This window comes from Melitaea cinxia, chromosome 19, assembly GCF_905220565.1.
Source record: "Melitaea cinxia chromosome 19, ilMelCinx1.1, whole genome shotgun sequence".
NCBI lineage: Eukaryota > Metazoa > Arthropoda > Insecta > Lepidoptera > Nymphalidae > Melitaea > Melitaea cinxia.
Window position 1 is genome coordinate 1,061,440 of NC_059412.1, and position 21,790 is coordinate 1,083,229.

The window sequence follows — 21,790 nt, forward strand, 5'->3', positions numbered from 1 at the left end:
CTAGCTGTAGTGCCACTGAAAGGAATCCTGGGAGAAAAATTATCACGAGGTATACTGACAACCGAAGGGATATTTGTTGGAGGACTTAAACAGTCATATGGGTAAGTCAGCTGAGAGTCGGGCTCTGGCTATAATCATCGCAACATAGAGGGAGAAAATATTTCAAGAACCTGTATCGTATCTGATCTGACTATCGTGAACACCTTCTTTTCAATGAATACGCAGTATACGTAGGACGAAGCTGCCTTGATATGTCTGTAACTGAACCTAGACCTCCCGGAAGTCCAAAAAAGCACAGAGTTGACTAGATGTTGTGAACAAGAGTATGAGAGCCAATGGTCTAATTCAGAATGATCCAAAAGATTGCGCAAAGTGGAGAGGCGTTAGTCGAAAGGCAGACCCTGGCAATAAAAGCTGGGATTAATAAGGCCAAGCAGACAAGGAAAAAGTATTTTAAATTTTAGTTTGGCAATGCAATGTCTGTTAGTAAAAAAATAGCGTTACGTGTATCAAAGGTACTGTAATTTTTATTTCTTCTTTGAATTTTTGTCCTAGTTGCTTTCAATAATTTATTTGTGATGTTTTATTAAAATTACCTAGTGTTGAATTACCCAGATAATGATAATTTCACTAACATCAAATTCCTACTGAATAATAAATTTTATAAATTAGGTTCAAAACTTTAGAAATAAATTATTAAGACATTATTTTTTTCCTATTTTAAAGGTACTTTAGGGTTATGGCAATACAATAATGGTCATAGAGAATAAAAAATGGAAAATTATGAGTAATAAATTCAATTTCAGTATATTATAAATAAATGAATATAGTTTACTGTTATCTAATGGAAATACTCTAAGACATACATTTATTTTTTAGTGTAAAAGTTTGTTGGAATAGAGTTGTGAAGGTAGCATAGAGTATAAATAAGACGCGGAAAAGTTTGTGTTAATCTAGATTATTTTTGATACAGTTCGTCGTGGAAATTTGTAAAGAGTGGACGTACATAATGTCTGTTGCATATAAACTTGGGGATTTAGTTTGGTATGTAGTTAAAACTTATATTGAATAGTGAAAACAAATGTAACAATAAAAATGATGTGCAAAGCTATATATTTTTATTTGTTACAGGGCAAAAATGAAGGGGTTCAGCCCTTGGCCCGGCCGGGTGAGTCTCTTTACAATGCTATTTTAAAGTAAAAATGCTGACTATAATAAATAAAACCAAAGAAAGTTATATTATTAATTTGATTTGGTGTATTGCAGATTTTTCTGTGGTAAATTTCAGCGAATATTTAGTGTAGAAATTAAATAGCGGGAAGTTTTTACGAATACGAATTCAGACGCTTATTTGTTGTACACATTCTGTCTTTCACTAATTACGGTGTCACAATTGGCGCCAAGCGTAAAGCAGGGCGTAAAAATACAATATATAATAAACTCTAATATATAACTAGTATAAAATAAATTCTTATATATAATAAACTCTTATACCTATATAAAAAATTGTCATTACATATCTCCTTTCATCATACATGGGCTTCAATGCGTGGAAGAAGAATGGAATATTATCCTATACTTTCATTACTCAAAGGGTTCTATGGTAAATGTCTTAAAGTTTGAATTTCGTTTTTCAGGTGACTATACCTACCCCGGAACTAAAACCTCCCAAAAAGGCCATGAATGTCCAATGCATTTACTTTTTTGGAACTAATAATTAGTAAGTATTCAAAAATCTTAAAAAAATATGTATGCGTAAACAAATTCTATCTTTATTTGTTTAAATGTGAGTCTATAGATACATCAAAAACATACCAAATCATGTTGATTTTAAAAATATATAAGGTTCTGAATATTTATAATAATACAGTTATAATATATTTTATAGATTCGAATATTTTATAACATAGTTAACATGTACTGAATGCACGAAGGAATGAGATGCCATGAAAATATATAGGAAATAACTTCCTATATATTTTCATAGCATCTCATGTTCTAGATCAATAGAAATATATATTACTTCTATGCAAAAGCTATGTTAAGTTTTGTACATAATTTTTGCAATTTTCTAGACATAACAATGTACCACAACTCTGAAATATTATTTTTTTAAATTTAATTAGGTCTTATAAGGTGGTAGATAAAATCTTCTTTATTATAAAAACTCCATAGTATATTATTTTAGCTGTCTCAAATATATTAGTTTAATTAGTATTAAATATAACAATAATATTGTGTTATAAAATAATTATCTAATTTAAATGTGAAATTTGAATGTTAGTATATAAACTACCAAAAATACTGCCAATGGCAGCTGAAAAAAATATTGAATATTATATGTATGTGTACATATTTTTGTTTTTTCTGGAATAAGTTATGCTATGTATTGTAATGTAAAGTAACTAAGCTGATGTTAGTTCTGAACAAAATAACTAAAAATAAAATACGTGAAGTGTATATCGGTCATGCTGATGCTCTATTGTGATATAAAATGATTTTATTAGTGTTTCCTCATTCATGTTGTGTGGTGCATACTATACGCTTATTATTTAACAATGCATATTAAAAAAAAAATAGTAGTATATATAATTGATTGCCTTTATAACAATACAATTCAGCCTGTTCAGCAACATCCCAGTGGTGGGCATATATATATATATATGCGCCTCTTTTTCCATGTAGGACTTTCAGGCCCTTTATAAAATTTCGCAAGGATCTTAGAAATACTATTCCCTATTTAAAGTATAAAAAAAATTAAAGCGCTCCAACTTTAAAATATATTTATATATATATGTATATATATAACTAGATTGGCAAACAAGCGTACGGCTCACCTGATGGTAAGGGATTAACGTAGCTTGATGATGATGATAAGTAACGGGCCATTCTTCGCAACTCGACGTCTTTGTGCGCCTATTTTGCGTGACTGGCTGTGGACACTATTCGCGCCAGCCCAGGTCCTTAAGGAAGCCTAGCAGACCCTTCACGTTGCCGACGACTTCCTGGAGGGACCTCGGTGTCCCGAGGTGTAGTGCCCTGTAGTTCGCCACACTTACGCATTCCAGCAGGATGTGTGAGGCCATTTCTTCTGCCTCCATGCACGCTCTGCATAGGGGACTGTCTGTAACACCAACTAATTAGCGTAGTTTATAGACGTCTAAAATACCAGAAGCACCGCAACGGCGTTGCCGACCCTATCCCCAATTCTCCCCAGGAGCACCGGTCTCCTTACCCAACAACAGGAACACAACACTGCTTGAAAATAGTATATTGTATTACTTTGAGACAGACTACATGTTTATACTACTAAGCAAAGCATCTCCTATTAAGGGAAATAATTACAGTTATTAAATAAAACTATATTGTAACTCAACTGCGGATTGGAAGATGTCCTTCACAATTTCTTCTAGACATTAACGTTCCCACATTATTGATGTAAAATAGCTCAAGTGTACAGAGTATATACATACATACTCGTACATTCAATTTGTTTCAATTTTTTTATCCGGCTCGAAGGACCAAAAAAAATTATTGTACGGAACTGTTTGTACACGTACAATAATATAGGAAGAGTTAGTTAGTTGAGTTAAGGTGCGAAATGACTTTACTTACAGTGATGTTTTTACACTGATTTATTCATTTTAATTCACAAAAAATGTTAATACACGTTAAATGCACGATGTATGTGAAACACTGTAGACAAAATAACATAAAAATATATATTGAAACAAATTGAATGTACGAGTATGTATTTATATATTCTGTACATCAAAGACTTCAGACCAAGTCAGCATCCTTTCAGTAAAGTTTCTACCAATAATAAGCAGACATTTTCTGTATGTCGTTTCGTTACGCTTCAGCCACTACACTATTGGACATAGGCCTATCCAAATTCGCGCCAAACAACAATCCCGTTTTTCCGCAATCCTCATCCAGCCTATACCAGCCTTTCCAGCGGGCCAGACGTAATTCCAAACTCCAACTTCATCTGTCCTGCGAAAGACATGACCAGCCCACTTACAGCTTGCTGATTCTGCAGGCTATGTCGGTTACTTTCGTTCTCTCGCGGATAGTCTCATTTCTGATTCTATCTTTGAGAGACCCCAAGCATAGCCATTTACATAACACGTTGTGTGACTTCAAACTTGTGGATTAGTTACTTCGTCAGTGTCCATGTCTCGACCCCATAGGTCAGTACAGTTAGAAACCATAGCTCGAAGGCTTGTCTTCAAGCATTATGGCGCGTGCATCGTAAGTGAATCGTTACGAAATATATGTGAGATCAATTCTTACCGGTGGTGCTTGGTTGCATGTTAAAATTCGGTCTTGCACTGCTGATAATTCCAGAAAAATATAATTAGAGATTACAGTAAATTTATAAATAAAGATTATGAATAAAAACTTAAATAAAACGACGTGGCGATGCCTTGGAACAGTTGTCACAAATACTGACTGACTCGTTTACGACCGTGTTTGAACTCTGCAAATGACAAATATTTGTTTAGGCTATACGGATGTAAGTCGGACAGTTTGTGTTTTAAAAGAGTTCCAAATGCTACACTTACATTTTAAATATTTAATATAGTAAATAAAGGTATTTTTTACGTTAGTAGTTGAAGATAAATAGCGCATTTGCTTATAAGATATTGCTACTTTTAAAGTTTTTATGTATATATAATTTTTTTTTTTTAATTTGAGAGAAAATTTTTTTTCAGTTTTACAATTTTTAAGCTACATTGACGTGTAAGCATTGAAAAAATTAATTTAAAATTGCTCTTAGCCTAAAAATAAAAGAAAAAACATAAATACATTCGTGATAAACGTTTGTTAAATACTTAATTCAAATAATTTTTCAAAAATAAAAATAATGTGATATTTGTTGTGTGGTTATGGCAGTAAGAATATAGCCACCCTCTCTTCCCGTGTGTATCGTAAGAGGCGACTAAGGGATAACACAGTTCCACTACCACCTTGGAACTTAAAAAGCCGACCGATAGTGGGATAACCATCCAACTGCTGGCTTTGAAATACACAGGCCGAAGACGGGCAGCAGCGTCTTCGGTGCGACAAAGCCAGCCCTGCGGTGACCAACCCAGCGTGGCGACTACCGGCGTATACTAATGGCGTGAACACATTAGTACACGCCATTTTTAGTGCGAACTTGTGGAGGCCTATGTCTAAGAGTGGACTGTATCAGGCTGAAGTGATCAGCGATATTTAAATGTTTTTCGTCGTTATAATTTCTCTTTCTCGCAAGAAACGTCGCGCGGTTAAATGTCACTTTCAGGTCAGGTTACTGTTTTGCGTGACTTCTCTCCCCATATTTTTTTTTCCATTTAATGGGCCTTTTATCATTTATAAGGAGTAAGCTCCATAACCATAATTGACTACAAATTAAACTGACCGCATGAGCCACAGCTAGTTTGCTTAAATTGGTCCCACTGAAATTTTCTAAACATTAACTTCATGAGTGCGGATGCACATGTGCTTGTTTTTATTAATTTGAAAATTACAATTCAATTTGTGTTGACAGAATTTGGTCTGATAATATTTTTTAGGACAAAAATAATACATTTTTGGGTATAGTTAAGTGTTTCTGTTCAGAACCGTTATCGGCGGTCTACCGCATCAACCTGGTTTAGGGCCCATCTTGAATAAATTTTTAAATTTTCTGGAGTCGTCTTTTTTTTTTTTAGTTTGTGTTCTTTTCTATTTTCTGTACCTATTATTAACTTTCCAGGCTTGTCCAAACCCAACTTAATACTTGTTATATTTTGTTTGATTAATTTGGATTTTGGTAAAAAAAAGTCTTCCGTCAAATATTATCCGCATAATCAGGAAAGGTACTTCTTACCTATTGCTGATAATACTATCTGACTTTACAGTATCCTGCAGATACAATTTTATGATATAGATTTCCCTCTATCCATTGGTACTTCGCTGCCTCTAAATTCAGATGCTGTAGCTAATTAGCTATGGTGAAACAGAATCTACTGACTTATGTACATTCTGCTGATGAAGCTTACCAGTAACTTATGTTCAAAATAAACTTGGAATGAGGCCCTAACACTGGCCTTAGCCAGTATATTTATTCGTGTGGCTGGTTTCAAAAGTGTACTAAACATATGTTTGTCAACAGTGCTTGGATCGAAGAGCATAACATCAAACCCTACCAGGAGCACAAAGAACAGTTGATCAAGTCCTGCAAGACCGCTGCGTTCAAAGACGCCGTCGCCCAAATTGAAGAGTACATTGAAAACCCTGAGGTTAGTGTTACAAAACACTATCTATTATTTATAGGATTATATTGCTTATTCAAATATTCGAACAGCGATTCGATGATTATTCTGTAGGTAACCGCCAAGAAAATCAGAAGGAAAAGTTTTAACTAAAACTCGCAATAATCAATTGCAATCTCGTAAAACTTGTTTTTACTGTTTTCTAAATATTTAATTTAGACAACTATCTAAATTTTCGGTTATAAACATATTACTTGTAGCGGCTCGGTATCGGCAAATTATGGCAAGTATGAAGATGCCAAAACTCTACTAAGAAACATTTTTTTTTTAATAAAACTAGTTCGGCAAACAAGCGTACGGCTCACCTGATGGTAAGAGATTACCATAGCTTATAGACGCCTGCAACACCAGAAGCATCGCAAGCGCCTTGCCGACCCAATCCCCAATCCCTACTAGGTGCTCTGGTCACCTTACTCACCAACAGGAACACAATACTGCTTAAAAACAGTATTATTTAGCTGTGGTCTTCTGTAAGGTCGAGGTACTACCCCAGTCGGGCTGCTGCATATTTTGAGCAGGAAATTCCTGCTGTACTCTCTACCTCAGTTAAAAGTGTTTATCTGTGTTTTGTTAATATAAACGCCGCACACTCAACGGCTCCCACTTGGATTAACAAACACTTTTGTTGAGGGTTAGTAACAGAATACACAAGCACAAATTTCCAGACCACGGTAAACATCTGTATGGCTAATACAAATGTATGCCATGAACACGCAAACCGCCAGCACAACAGCCATAACCAACAGTGCTGTGACCATTGCGCCAACGCGTCGTCGAAATATAAAATAAAATATTATCATTTATTGACAAATAACATAACAGTTATTGATTATGCCATACATTTGCTGTTAGACTTCAAATACAAAATAATTAGAGAAAAAAAGTACTTTCCATGAATTATTTACAAGATACTGTTAACATCATAGCACGTGATATTATTGATTCGTTATAAAGAAATTTTGAAAGGCGCCGTGTTGGCGCAACGGTTACGGCCATGGATTGTACCTGTTGCGCTGGCGGTTGCGGGTTCGACCCCGCTCATGACAAACATTTGTATTGGCCATACAGGTGCTTGCCGTGGTCTGGGTGTTTGCAGTCCTTATGGGTCTCCCCACCGTGCCTCGGAGAGCACGTTGAGCCGTCGGTCCCGGCTGTTATCATGTACACCTGATAGCGATCGTTACTTATCGATCGTTACTTAGCGATCTTAGGGAATATATCCGCCAACCCGCATTGGAGCATCATGGTGGATTAAGCTCTGATCCTTCTCCTACATGGGGAAAGAGGCCTATGCCCAGTAGTGGGATATTACAGGCTTCAGCCTGTTGTTGCCAGCGTTTATAAAGAAATGTAGAAAAGAAAACGAAAATGTAGGATTGTTTGTTTTTACTGTCATAACCTCAGTGTTGCCGGCTAAAAATAGATATATTGAGAAAGTAACGTTAGTATATTTATTGTGCACACTAGTTGGCATGTCTAGTACAGGAAAAATATATAATCATTTTGAGAATGGTGGGTGTGTAGTGATGATGTGGTGGATGTTTCTTACTTACTCAAGCAAAAATTAATGATGTGATTGTAATAACATTTAGTACGTTAATAGATTGAGATCCAGAAGTACACTTTCTGCGGTTCTGGTCCCGCGTTATTAATGTTGTTAATTATAAACTACTAGCGACCCGCTCCGGCTTCGCACGGGTAAAAAATATAATTATAGCCTATGTCATTCACTGAAAAAATGATTAAAATCGATCCAGTAGTTTTGATTTATTCATTACTGCCCGTGGCCCGCAAGCGTTAACTTTACGAGTAAAAGCTGGCCGGAACCGCCGCAAACGCTACGTACCGCAATTTTTTAATCTGTAATATCTTCGAAAATATTCATTTAAATCATATGCTGTAAAAGGCCATATAGATCTATATTAAATCAACAATGTATTTAAGGTATTTAATTAGATAAGGATTAATGCTGTATTGGTTAAAATCGCTTCGAAAATTAGCCATTATTTGTCGTAAAAAGTAAATGACAAAAAAATGTTATTGTTGGATATCCATAAGGGATAGACATATACCATAGCGGAGTTTTTTGTAGACCTTTTCAATGCGAACAATACTTATTACATTATTTTGATAAATCTCGTAGAGTTCAGCCTGCGTTTGAAATGTAAGCGGAAAAAATGTAATTATTTACGACATCACATTAGAAACTTCAAAAATAACAGTATTTCCCCACTATTTAATGGATGTTATTATACATATAAACCTTTCTCTTCAATCACTCTATCTATTAAAAAAAACCGCATCAAAATCCGTTGCGTAGTTTTAAAGATTTAAGCATACATAGGGACATAGGGATATAGGGACAGAGTGAGCGACTTTGTTTTATACTATGTAGTGAAAATGCAACTATATTACCATCACGCCGATTCGGTCCTTATGTGGCGTCAGACCTATATGAGCTGCAGTTATTTACAGCTAGGTTCTACTACAGTTCCACAAATTCTAGTATAGATAAACTCTAGCAAATTAAAAACAATATTGCTTTCCAGGTAAAAATGTTTTCTTTTAAAATATACTTACGTGTATTATCTTAATTATAATAATTGTGTTTGTTCGCAAATTCAAATAATAATAATAATAATCCTAATTAACCTCCTTTGTTGTAAAACGAGGTCGCCAAACAAGCGTACGGCTCACCTGATGGTATGCGTTTACTATAGCCTATATAGACTCCTGCAATACCAGAAGCATCGCAAGCGCGTTGCCGACCCTAACTCTGACCCTCCCAGCAGATCTAGTTATCTTACTCACCACAGAAGCATAACACTGCTTGAAAGCAATATTATTTAGCTATGATCTTTTGTAAGGTTGAGGTACTTTCTCTCTAGAAATCGAAATCTAATCGATATTGTTGATATTTTGTAAAAAAAGTTTTATTCGTGGCCCTTTTTAACACGAGTCCCATATACGTATTTTCTTGGTATCATAATACGAGTACTTGTATATTGGCTTGCGTTTTGTACACATCTTTCTCATAATTTCTAATGTCTCTATAGTCTTCTTTATATATATAAAGACAAGTCCTGACCGAAGTAACAAGTCCAACCCCTTGGAAGCTAAAAAGCTGAAATTTTACACAGTTTCACTTTATGACGTATACAAGGAATAAGGAATGATGTTTCGAAATTCAACCCCTAAAGGGGTAAAATTGTAGTTCAAAATTTGTATGGCGAAACAATATTAAATAGACATTTCGATTCGAAACTTCGTAGTACTCCCAAAAATAATTAAGCAAATACGTCTTTCGTGATTTTCCGAAAATTAATCTCTTAGGGGGTGAAATGGGGTAAATAAACCTAATAATCGACATGGATATTTATGTTTTTGGGACGTTGATTGTGAAAATGCAGTTATTTCGAAGTCTAAGACGGCGGACATGACATAAAATTAATTAAATTGTTTCCCAATACAAACTCTGATCACCCGTTTCACCATTATGGGGTGACTATTCAATTCGAACCTTTGTAGGTGTACTCCAATAAAAAAAATAAGTAATTATAAGTTTTCAAACTTCAAATACAAGTAATGCTACTGAGAAATCTCAATCCGCCTAAGTTGTGCAATGGGACCAGGTTGCGTGTGAAAGCCTTACATAAAAACGTGGTAGAGGCCCATTATATTTCCGCCTGCCCAGCGGGGTGACTATGGGCAACACACATAAGTTCCCTCATTTATGGCGCGAACTTGTGCGCGTTGCACTTGGGCGCGACCTTGTCCAGCCGTGGACTGCGATAGGCTGGAATAATAATAATAATAAATCAACAAAACTATTTTCTTTTTTGTCAATAGAAATTCGGTGATTTCGATGAACACGTCCGCAATCCTGAAGAGGAGTTCGACAAATTGAAGGACGATATGAAAGAGGACAGCTCCGATGAGAAAGCTGGAGAAGAGAATGTAACCCCTGACGTTAAGAAAAAGAGCGCTACGCCTAAGGTAATAAGGTCGACAGTTGCATGTGCATGATTCAGACTAAGGTAAAAAATATTCTTACAGGTACTAATTGTTCCGTAATTAACTGTTACATTATTGCTAGTTCTAATTCATGTGGGTATTTTGTGTATGATTAATGTTGTTATATTTGGATAAACAGACAGAGAATGTGCTGACAAATGTCTAAAGATAGATAAGTATATATATATATATATATATATATATATATATACTTATTTTCTTTACATAATAGAAATTAAAGAACAGGTTATTAGTTCTCGGTATAGCATAGTATTTCAAGTGTTTATGGGTATATTTTTAACGGTGCAATATGAAATCCGACACCGTAGGCGGTATGAGAAAGTCTGATAAAACGTCAGCTTTTTTTACCAAATACAAACACATGAAGAATTGAATGTACATAACAATAAATATTTGAGCATTTTATTACAGTTTTGAAATGAAATAAAAATTAGAATCTTGAACTTGGCTGTTGCCCTTCCAAAAACATAATAATTATTGCAGAAGTATAAAAAATATTAGTTTCATTTCAATGTAAGTAAATTTATTTTATGATGACATAATAAAGTTTGTACATATAAATACCTAAAATTTTAGTCTCTACTCTCTAGACACTTTACTGCTGAGTAAAGATTACTGGAGTTTATATCGGAGTGGCGTATAGTTTCCTCACAATGTATTATGAAGTAATATGCAATGAAATTATAAATTAATAAACAAGAAATAATTATTAGTAAATAAAAATCACCAATTAACATTCTTGCATTTAAAAGCAGATTAAAATTTCTTTTTTTCTTTTTATATAAACTGATAAAATTTAATTAGGGTAAGAAATTACATTTATGTTTTGCCATATTAAGCTTTATACTTGAAGTAAACAAGATATATATTTGTTTATGTTGCATTGTTATTTTTGTTATGACTTCATTGTATGTTGTATACATTTTATACACAAAATATTTTTAAAATTTAAATTGATAGTGAAACCTACTTATATTTTGAGTATGACAGAAGATATAAATTTAACATTAAAATAAGATTTAATTTGGTCACTTGCAATTACACTAAAAGAAAACTAAATCAAGCATGTCAAAACTAATGCATGTATTTTTATAACAAAGATCAGATAAACAAAATTGGCTGAACACGGAAATTTACCAAATCAAAATAATCACCCGATATTTTCATTCCATTCTCAATATTTATAGATTCGTTTGGGCATTTCAAAGGTGAAATCAGTAAAACGCTCATCATCAGTCGGTATGAAGGGGACTCCTCGTAAGAAGGTCAAGAGTCTCTCCCGCTCCTTTACCGATTCTGACACAAACGAGAAACCGTCGATGCTGAATCACTCCTTCTCCAAGAAGTCCAGCCTTCTGCACCGTCCATCTAATATATTGAGTCCTGTAAGTTGAAACTTTTTTATTGGGTAACTTATTGTGCTATATTTAAATAATAGTATATTCAAAAGTGTAGTAATATTTTAGTTAAAAGTGTAAGTGTGGATGGGATGGGCGTAGAATGAATTGGTCAACAGTTTTAAGTTGTGCCAAAATTTGTCTTTTTCTGTTATGGTTATGGAGTTAATTTTTTGTATATGCTGTTTATAGTATTTAAATAATTTACTAAGATATAGATTGATCGCAGATAAGACAGTTCTGCTACCACCTTGGAACTTAAAAAGCCGACCGGTGGCGGGATAACCATCCAACTGCTGACTTTGAAATACACAGGCCGAAGACGGGCAGCAGCGTCTTCGGTGCGACAAAGCCAGTACTGCGGTCACCAACCCGCCTGCCCAGCGTGGTGACTATGGGCAACACACATGAGTTCACGTTATTTTTGGCGTAAACTTGTGGAGGCCTATGTCCAGCAGTGGACTGTATAGGCTGTAATGATGATAGATTGATCGCCCCAAGCGGCTCCAGTACTTAGGGATTGTGAAGTTCAGTTTATGCCCTCCATTTGCAGGGGGTAAATCTTTAACGCAGAAATGATTTTCAATTGTTTGCTTGTGATAATTTGATATGTGTATATTATGACTAAAGTGCCTGTCATACTCCAATAATGGGTAGATTGTTCTCTTATTAAAGAGGGTTGGGATATTATTCATCTGTTTAATAGAAGAGACAGAAATATTTTGCATATAATAGAAAATGAAATTAAATTAATTTTGTATAAATAGAAGATTTGCCTAAATTATATTAATTGTTTAGTGTGAAAATATAGTTTTTTTAGGTATTTTGGTAATCCCAAATTCCATCTTATATTACTAATTTCATTTAAACAAAATATATTAAATTAAAAATGCAATGAACATTCTAGGAAATTCAATTCAAATTTTATTTTATGAATTCGTCTACTTTCTGTTGAGTGGCTCAAATAGTCTGACAGAATGGTTATTGTTTTTATTGAGGTAGGCAGAGTAGGAAATATCCTGCTGAAATTGTAGAGCTCCTGGAGGAGGGTCAGGGGTAGATCGACACTCGGGGCTTAAGAATCATTCAATTACGTCACACGTTAAGGGTTCACGAAGTGTGACACTGTGAAGAGGGATGGGGATGGGTCTAAATTTTGTGATATTAAATTTTAAAATATATCTGATTGTTAGTATTAAACCTTTACCATCACACTTAGTCTTATAAAAAATATTATAATGAACACCCCCCAGGACACTCCACCTCTGGACCTGGAGAACGTATCGGAAACGTTGCTGGAGAAGAATATCAAGGCAAGTCAGATGAAGTTCGGTTTCCTCGGGCTCGGGATAATGGGTAGTGGCATCGTGAAGAACCTGCTCAACTCGGGACACAAAGTGCTCGTGTGGAACCGCACCGGGGCCAAGGTATGTACTTGTGTTGCCGATCCATCGTGATGACGGGGTACTTTCACTGTCGTGCTTAGGTTAAAGGCAGAATAATATCAGAATCTGAGAAAATTGAGTTTTGGATTTGTCCAAACTGACTATACGTGTGCCATGTAACGCCATGGCGCCTTAATAGGTGATTTGCGGTTTCGATTACCGCTTGGGAGGGATATTTGTATTTGTACAAATATTTGTTTCCAGTTTGGATCTCTATTCTTGTGGGTCTCCCCACCGTGCCTCGGAGAGCACCAAGCTGTCGATCCCGGTTGTTACTATAGACACTTTTTTTTAATAACTTGATAGCGATAGTTACTCCTAGTAGTGAATATTTCCACCAACTCGCAGTAGAGCAGCTAGTCGATTTGGGATCTGATCTTTCACTTACATGGAGAGGGAGGCCTATGCCCAGCCATGGGATGTTACAGGCTGAATCTAAAGAAATGTAATGTCATCAAAATTTTACAAAAATAGTAAAAAGCGGCTACTGCCTTTTACTTAAGCACAGCAGTATCCATGTTGGATTTTTTACATTGGGGTACTAAATTTTGATTGTCTGTATGACAATATAATATATATGTGGTAGTCAGTTGGTATTAAACCTAACAATTTCGAAGTTGGTATGATTTGGTCATCCAATGTGTGATTTAACTGTTACTACGGTGTGTTCATGCGTAAGTTACAGCTCGTTTTAAGATTGAAATTTTCAAATTAATTTCGAGTTGAATGAAATTGAAAATTTTCGTGTTTTGCGTTGAGGGTAGGGGAACATTCGAGAAGATGCTTAAGTTTAGCCACCAAGTTCTTCCGTGAATCCATTTTATAGCTGTGGTGTATGCTTAATATAAGACTTAATAACCACTTAAAAAAAATAAGTTATTTTTTTTTAAATGAAATGTTAGGTTTCGTACCCAAAATGTACAGGGACGTGGGCTCTGTTGCTTTAGCAGTGTGTTTTACGTTTTAAAAACAATATGTAGTGATTAGCTATACTTTTTTTTGTAGTCTTTTATCTTAACCGAACTAACTGAACACGTGTTGCAGTTTATTGGCTACTGTGATTGGCAGTTTTGGTACTTGTAATTTAGCTACGTAAAATGAAAATGAGTGAACTATTATGAGGTTTTGATATTGGCTCCATAGACTCCAGAGTTGCCGATTCTTCTTTGCAGAATCTACATTCCGAATCGGTGATAGCTTCAATTTTAAAGGCGATTAAAATTTTACTTTGTCATATGATGATTCGAAGGTACTTTCGAGATTTTGATTATTGTATGCAACGGATTGACTTGATAGCTAGAGCTATCAACTTATAACCGATTGTAGTCAATTCGATTTAATAGATCGAATACTAACTTCTTATTCGTCGTTAGTTAAAAAGAAATTTGCACTTTATATAAATGAGACAGGTATGTGGCAATAAAAATAACTTTTCCAGTTATAAATATATTGAAATAGATTTTAATAAGACGAAAATGACCGTGTTCATTATATTGTGAAAAGAAAAATATTCAGCGGTGATCATGTTATTAGACATATTTCTTGTTATTCATGTGTCGGGCTGTGTCCACAACTTCTATTTACAGTATTGTATTGATTGACACGTTTGTTTCGTTTGAAATAGCGCATATAGAAAACTTACGGGTTTTCTTTATTTCCATCTATATTTGTAGTTTTTTTTTTCATTAGAATTTGATTAGAAATTGAAAATAGTATCGCTGTTATATAGTTTTATCAGATAATATTGCTAGGACCGTTTATCGTCATATTGTTACTTAATTTTCACGTCACTTTCTTCGGCTTTTTTATAATCTGATGCGTTGAAATTTTTGTTTCAATAACTAATTACTTAAATCAAATTTGACATGATAGCTTACTATTGCGTCATACCTTATTTCTTAACGTTTTTTTAAGTCATTATCATTAACTGGTATTTTAATGATAGTCTAATGCCATATTGTTTTTAATTCTTTGGTAGACTTCGAAGTTTATTGAATAACTTGTTTTAGTTTACACTATTTGTTTAACTCTAAAACGACTTATATTGATTAGAAATTAATTACAATCCTTATCCAGTATAGTGGAAACCTTATTTAGAAAAGTAATACCTTTATTTCAGAAGGTAGTATTAATAAATAATAAGACTTAGAAGTTATATGACAAAATGTGCCCTAGTTATTTTAGTGACATCAAAATACAAACTTGATAAATTATACACTTTTAATTCCGAAGAGACATACGTGTAGGTGCACTCATCTTGGTGTTTATCGTTACAATAAAATCGGTTTGTCGCTTCACGTGTTAATTGCATTAGATATATGTTAATAGAAAAATAATGTTTACGTGCAAAACACTACCAAAGTAAAAGTATACATATACTTATATTTTAGTAGACACTTAATGCCCGTATTTTAGGTAATAGTGGGCTGATAAATATTTTTTATCGCAATAAAGTAACATAAAAATAATAAATATAGATCTATATTAAATCCAGGCTCAGGGTACTAATCGCACGTAGGTCCGGATGCTCTACAACCCCTGGAGCAGACAGTAGGGTCACTGCAAACAGCATCAACGCGCTATTCAATATAAGTTTTTGATTTTGAATGAAAGAATTATGATAAACAATATAAATGTTTGTAAGCAAACAAAAAATAAAACTACTTCAATTACATCGACAAGTAATACAACTGTAAAAAATTGTCAAGTAAATACGCGTTATGAAACATTACTCAAAAAGTACTCATCAAATATCGATCAAATTCCTCAATCAATCCTCTTCCTTTTTTGGAAGTCGGTTAAAAATACATTTTATTTATTGTAAAAAAAGCGCTTTATAATTGTTTCCAGAAAAATCCAATCGGGTTAAAAAAATGATTTAGCTTCATCATTACAGCCTATCACAGTCCACTGCTGGACATGCGACAAAGCCAGCACTATTTAGCTTATACTTTATCAACTAGTAAAAAGTTATTAAGATGACTTACATGTGACATTCCTTTACTTTCTAAAATGGAGGTAAATTAATGTATTAATAGGAAAACACATTTGTTTGAATCCTATGAGCGCCGCTAAAGTCTCAAGTGCTGTATTGTAAGTTATTATTCATATCGACGCTTGAAAGGCAACCCTTACTAAGCGACATTCAGTAAACTTTACAGGAAAGCGATTGAAAGTACAAACATAAAAAAAAATCATAAAAATTTACCTAACTGTTTGATTAAAATGATGTTAACACTCGTAGAAGTAGCTATCCACATTGTTAAAATAAGATACCTAACCTACTTATAAACACCGGTTTGTGTCGGTTAGATAAAATTTACCTGATTTGATAAACAGGTAAATTTATCTAACTAATTACTGTAATATGTGCAGTAACATGCAAAAATAGCTAAACTTACTTAGTTTAGAATTTTGATACAGAAAGATTGATCTAAAAAGATCTGATAGTTTAAAATAAATCAAGTAAATTTATCTGAGCATTTATTAATGATTTTTTTGATTATGGATATTCTATCTTAGTTATTAAAATTACACCAAACGTAACTTCGTAACTGACTAACCTAACCAAGAGCTCTAGGTAATTTTATCATGCACGAAAATAAATTAAATTAATTATTATTGAATAATCGTCTTTATTGAAAATTAAACAAATATGCGCCGTAGTGCCGACCATACAAAATAAATAAGGAAACTAATCATGCAATACTATTCAGTCTGAGATCATTTTTTTTTATTGGAAAATTATTATCACAGTCGCAATTATAAATTACACGATCATCTTAATCGCTCACTTTCAAAAAAGATATAACTCACATTTTTAGTAAATACATTATGAATTTTTAATAAACTAACTATTAAAAATAGTAAACTAAACAAATAAAATTCTTGTAAAATAACAGCAAAATTAGTTGGAGTGATGATAAGTGTAATTTTTTTGACATAGTTAATAAAATTGCTGTCCTTAATTACTATAATAACAAGGGACTGAGGATAAAAAAGAAATATGTTGTACAAGTAAAAATATCTACGCTCTAATATACTTCCACTTTATTTTAAGTTAACTTGTATAAATGCCACTGTCACAAAATATATTAACAAGCTAAAATATATAAACTACATAAATTACAATTGAGGTAGTAGGTAAAATCTACAAAGTGGTTTCGAAGGAAAACTTCATAACAAGTGAAAATACGTAAATACAAATAAATGAAAAATTACATAAATGAAAACCACACTAAATTCATATTCCTAAGGTTAAGAATGTCGTAACTGCTGGATATTCTTAAAATAGCTTTTTGTTGGTTGTTTAGTAAGCACAAAATGTAGATCTGACCGAAATCACTCAATATCTAAGCGAAAACAAAACTCATCGTAGAGTTATGAGATATAGACCAAAAGACGCAGAAAAATCTGGCGATTCGAATGGTATATATAACTCATTTTACGAATTTATGTCGGTTAAGGATTGCCTTCCAAGCGTCGATATGATAATTACACGTATTTTGACTTAGCGGAATCCATTTTAACTAACTATATTTGAAAATATTTTATTTTTGTGTCCGTTTCTCTATCATTTTATTGAAAATAAATATATACATCTATATATCCTTTATAACACGTTCATTTTTTCTCGAGATAAGTAACTTGATGACCTGTGTTATAGATAACAGTCGACCTATATAGGTACATATTTTTCAAAATAAATATACAGATAAAAACGTTTATCACACCCAGACTTAGGGCGGGAATTGAACCCACAACACTAGAGCAGAAAGCAGGGTCACTTCAAACTGCATTAACGGGATAGTACGAATATAGGTTCTTGAGATCAAGAATTTATGATATACAATAGAAACATTTTATTAATTACGATGAATTGATTTTTTATCAACTACGCGGCAGGAGATCACAGGACCTATTTATTGTGTTAATATATAAAATATTTAAACCAAACTTTTTCAAGTTAAATCGTTTACTAGTGGTCGCCCAGTGGTCGAAATTCGACCATAATTAATTTGAATCATAAGTTTGAACATTAAACAAAAAGTATATATGCTTTTGTGTGTGTGTATGTGTGTGTGTGTGTGTCAAATACATGGTAATGTGTGTATATTAGCGTTCTGCACTCCTTCTCTATGTAAACTATAAGTGTGCAGAGTTTCACACATCTTCGTCGCTCAGTTTTCGTAAAAAGGGGTACAATGTTTCTGTTTCACGTATTAATATATAGAAGATTTATTTATATTCTATTTCATGTAGTGTGACTAAACCGTGTTATTACTTTACTATGAATACGCAAACGACTAAAGGCTTAATAAAATAAAATCTTGACAATGAACTCGGTGTTTTATTTAATTTTAAATCTACTGAGTTTCTTTTAAACCTTTAAATTTCATTAAATTTAAATATTACTACTTACTAGGGTTAGTATCCCTTTCAGAGCGGATATTGAAACTTTACAAAAATCTTACTTTCTTGTGTGGGTGTTTGTCTTTGCGGGTCACCCTATCTCACGTTAAACCTTCAACCCAAATGTTATCATAAATACCTGATAACGATTGTCACTTTGATTAGGGAATCTCGTCAAGTTACAATAGAGCAGGGCGACAGATTAACCACTCATCTGTCCTAAGAACAGCCCTAGACCGGCAGTAGGACGAAGCTGCTTAAGTCCAATCGGTTCATTGAAGATTCTTAAGAATTGAGCTTTAATGGGATACTACTAGAAATATGAGATATTTTCGTTTACGAATTGTTAATAATCATTAAAATTACATTCGTCACATATGACGCATAATTTCATTTAGTTATTTAGAAAACATATTTTTAAAAGTTCACGTTTAATATTACATAGTAAATAGGTATCTAGCTTTATAAAAATATATTAACTTTAAGCAGTTTGAGTGAAGGCTCATTTAGACAATGCGTCTTATTCTGTATTTAATCTAATTTAATGAAAAAGTCCTACACTCCTACTTAGACCAACGAAGAATAAGTTAATTTTAAATTTTATTAATTTATTAATATTATATACATATATATATATATATATATATATATATATATATATATATATATATATATATATATATATATATATATATATATTGATTGTGGATGATTAAAAGTTGTTTTATTATTGACTAGCTGAGCTCCGCGGTTTTACCCACGTAAATTTATGAAAAAATCGGACTAAAATATTATATAGTCTATAGACTTTTTCAGTAAATGAACTACTCAACACAAAAAGGACTACAATTGGTTAACTTTTTTTTAGTATTAAAACCTTCCGAGGGCATTTAAGGATCGTACAAAAAAATAAATTACCCGAATAGATCGAGCCATTTTCGAGTTATGCGCTTAACAACATTCATTTTTATTTATATAGATAGCAAATAAGTAGACTAGAGGATCCTTATTTCTCAAGACACAAGAAATATGATCGTGAAATGTCAAATACCGTTTCGTAATTGGATCTAATTGTGTCAATATACAAACCCACAACACTATATGTTCTCAATGAAGAGATAACGGTTAAAATATACGTATTTCAATTTTCACTTTGTTTTTTAACAACAATTGCTTAGCGATAATTTTTTATATATGAAATTTTTTATATTTTATAAGAATGGTAAATAATATTTTTACTAGTTACATAGAAAAAATTTCATATTTGGACATAGTATTAGAGGCGTTGAATATTAAGCTTAATTAGTAAGTTAATAATATTGCTTAATTTTTTAAAATCTAAATTTATTACTATCCTTAAAGCAAATGTAAATTTTAGGAATTTAAAACATTTTTTCAACTCAAAAACAGGATAAATAATTTTTTAAATACTGATATATCCACATCTTCATTCATACTGCTCATTATGTTCTATTAACATTCTATAAAAGCAGATAAACTACATCAATTTAACAATTTTAATAAAATGATTTTACACTATTATATAGGCTTCATAAAATTGTTGTGTGATTTAGTTAGCCTTTTTCTTATTATCACTAAATTGTGGGTTTTATATACACCTTAATAGCAATAAAACAAAAGAAATTACATTGAAAAATAATTTATTCTTCATGATTCGCTTACTCCGTTAATAATATTTAGAAAATTTTCAACAATACTTGTATAATTTATTTTAAGAAACGTTATACAATATAATCATTGTTGTATGTAGTATTTGGCATATCACTGCAAGACTTCGATACGACGGTGTCACAAAATATAAATATAGTATAAATAGAGTTTGACTCGACCATTACACGCACACAACGGGGGCTGAGCCGTACGTACGTGGGGAGGCCGCTCGCGGACACGGTACGGATACGGTACGGCGACTGTATTCACATCGACCGCAACAATTACAACAATGACAGTAACAACTTTTCACGACTCGCTCTAACTTCAACTACGTTTAGGTCGAACGATTTTAAAATGCACGATTCTCTACGAGATTACCTTAAAAATACACGGAAACGAAACGAACGGATATTTACACACCTGCACGGACCGTCCTCGCCACCTATCACAGAGCGCTACCGGCTACCCGGCCAGCCGGCACCCGGTTACCCGGCTACACGAAGTCGCGGCGCGGCGCCAGCGCGAAGGGCGGGCACACGCGCAGCAGCCGGTACTACAAGGGCGCGCGCTCGCGCAGCCGGGCGCAGCGCGCGCACACGGGCGTGCCGGCCGCGTGCCGCGAGCAGTCGCGCGCCAGCTCCACGGCCAGCAGCACGCGCGCGTCCTCCGCGCGGCTCAGCTCCGGCGAGCTGGCGCTGGCGCACAGCAGCGGCTCGCTGGCCGGCTTGCCGTCCGAGCGCCGCGAGCTGGACGGCGTGGGCGCGTCCGGCAGCGGCAGCACCGCCGGCAGCGCCGCCGGGAACGGCCGGATCATCGCCATCAGCCGCGGCGGCCCGCTGCGCTCGATCATGTTTATGTGCACGCCGTCCGGCACGATAATCGGCGAGTTCCGGCGCGAGTTCACCGATCTCTCGGTCGGCGTGTAGTATACGGACATCTTGCTCTCGTCGTCCAGCGGGTTCGGCAGTTTGGACAGCTTCTCGATTTTCGTCTTTAGGTACATGTCGATGACTTCGACGTCGGGGTCGAAGGCCGTGGAGTCGCTCCGTCCGCACGAGCCGCTGCGGCAGTTCTCGAAGTACAGGCTGGGCAGGTTTTCGAGAACTTTGTTCAGAGTTTGCTGTTGGTATTTGTAGGATTCGCGCAATCTCAGTATCTGGTGGGCGCTAAATTTTCTTATTTTGTTTCGTTGGAAAACGTAGTTTTCTCGAACCCAGTTCAGCTGAGAGGTCGAGTATTCGCGTACTCGTTTCACCTGTGTGGATGAGTACTGGGGTGAGAACGAATTTAATACAGTTAATATTTACATTCTTAACGTGTTAAAATTATAAATACTATTTTTTATTTTTAAACCTACCTGATCATAATACTGGTCTTTCATAGAGGTCAAATGATTCGTGCCTATGTCTCTGATATTGCGTAAGTGTGCCGCTTGTGACGAGTAGCTACTTTGAATCCACTCCATCTGCTGAGTGCAGTTCTCTTTGATTCGATGAACCTTGTGGAAAAAAAAGTTAATACACTT

At 34.3% G+C, this 21,790-nt stretch overlaps 1 protein-coding gene across 1 annotated transcript in view; it reads left to right on the top strand.

Annotated features, from left to right (window-relative positions):
• Positions 1–976: 976 nt before the first annotated feature.
• The window catches only part of LOC123662616 (putative oxidoreductase GLYR1 homolog), a 106,826-nt gene continuing 86,012 nt past the window's right edge, over positions 977–21,790 (top strand). The window contains exons 1-7 of the mRNA XM_045597432.1: positions 977–1,044; positions 1,132–1,168; positions 1,638–1,720; positions 6,143–6,269; positions 10,152–10,298; positions 11,525–11,722; positions 12,988–13,161. Coding sequence (XP_045453388.1) covers positions 1,010–1,044; positions 1,132–1,168; positions 1,638–1,720; positions 6,143–6,269; positions 10,152–10,298; positions 11,525–11,722; positions 12,988–13,161 — 801 coding nt within the window. The 5' untranslated portion in view covers positions 977–1,009. The remainder of the gene's footprint in view (positions 1,045–1,131; positions 1,169–1,637; positions 1,721–6,142; positions 6,270–10,151; positions 10,299–11,524; positions 11,723–12,987; positions 13,162–21,790) is intronic.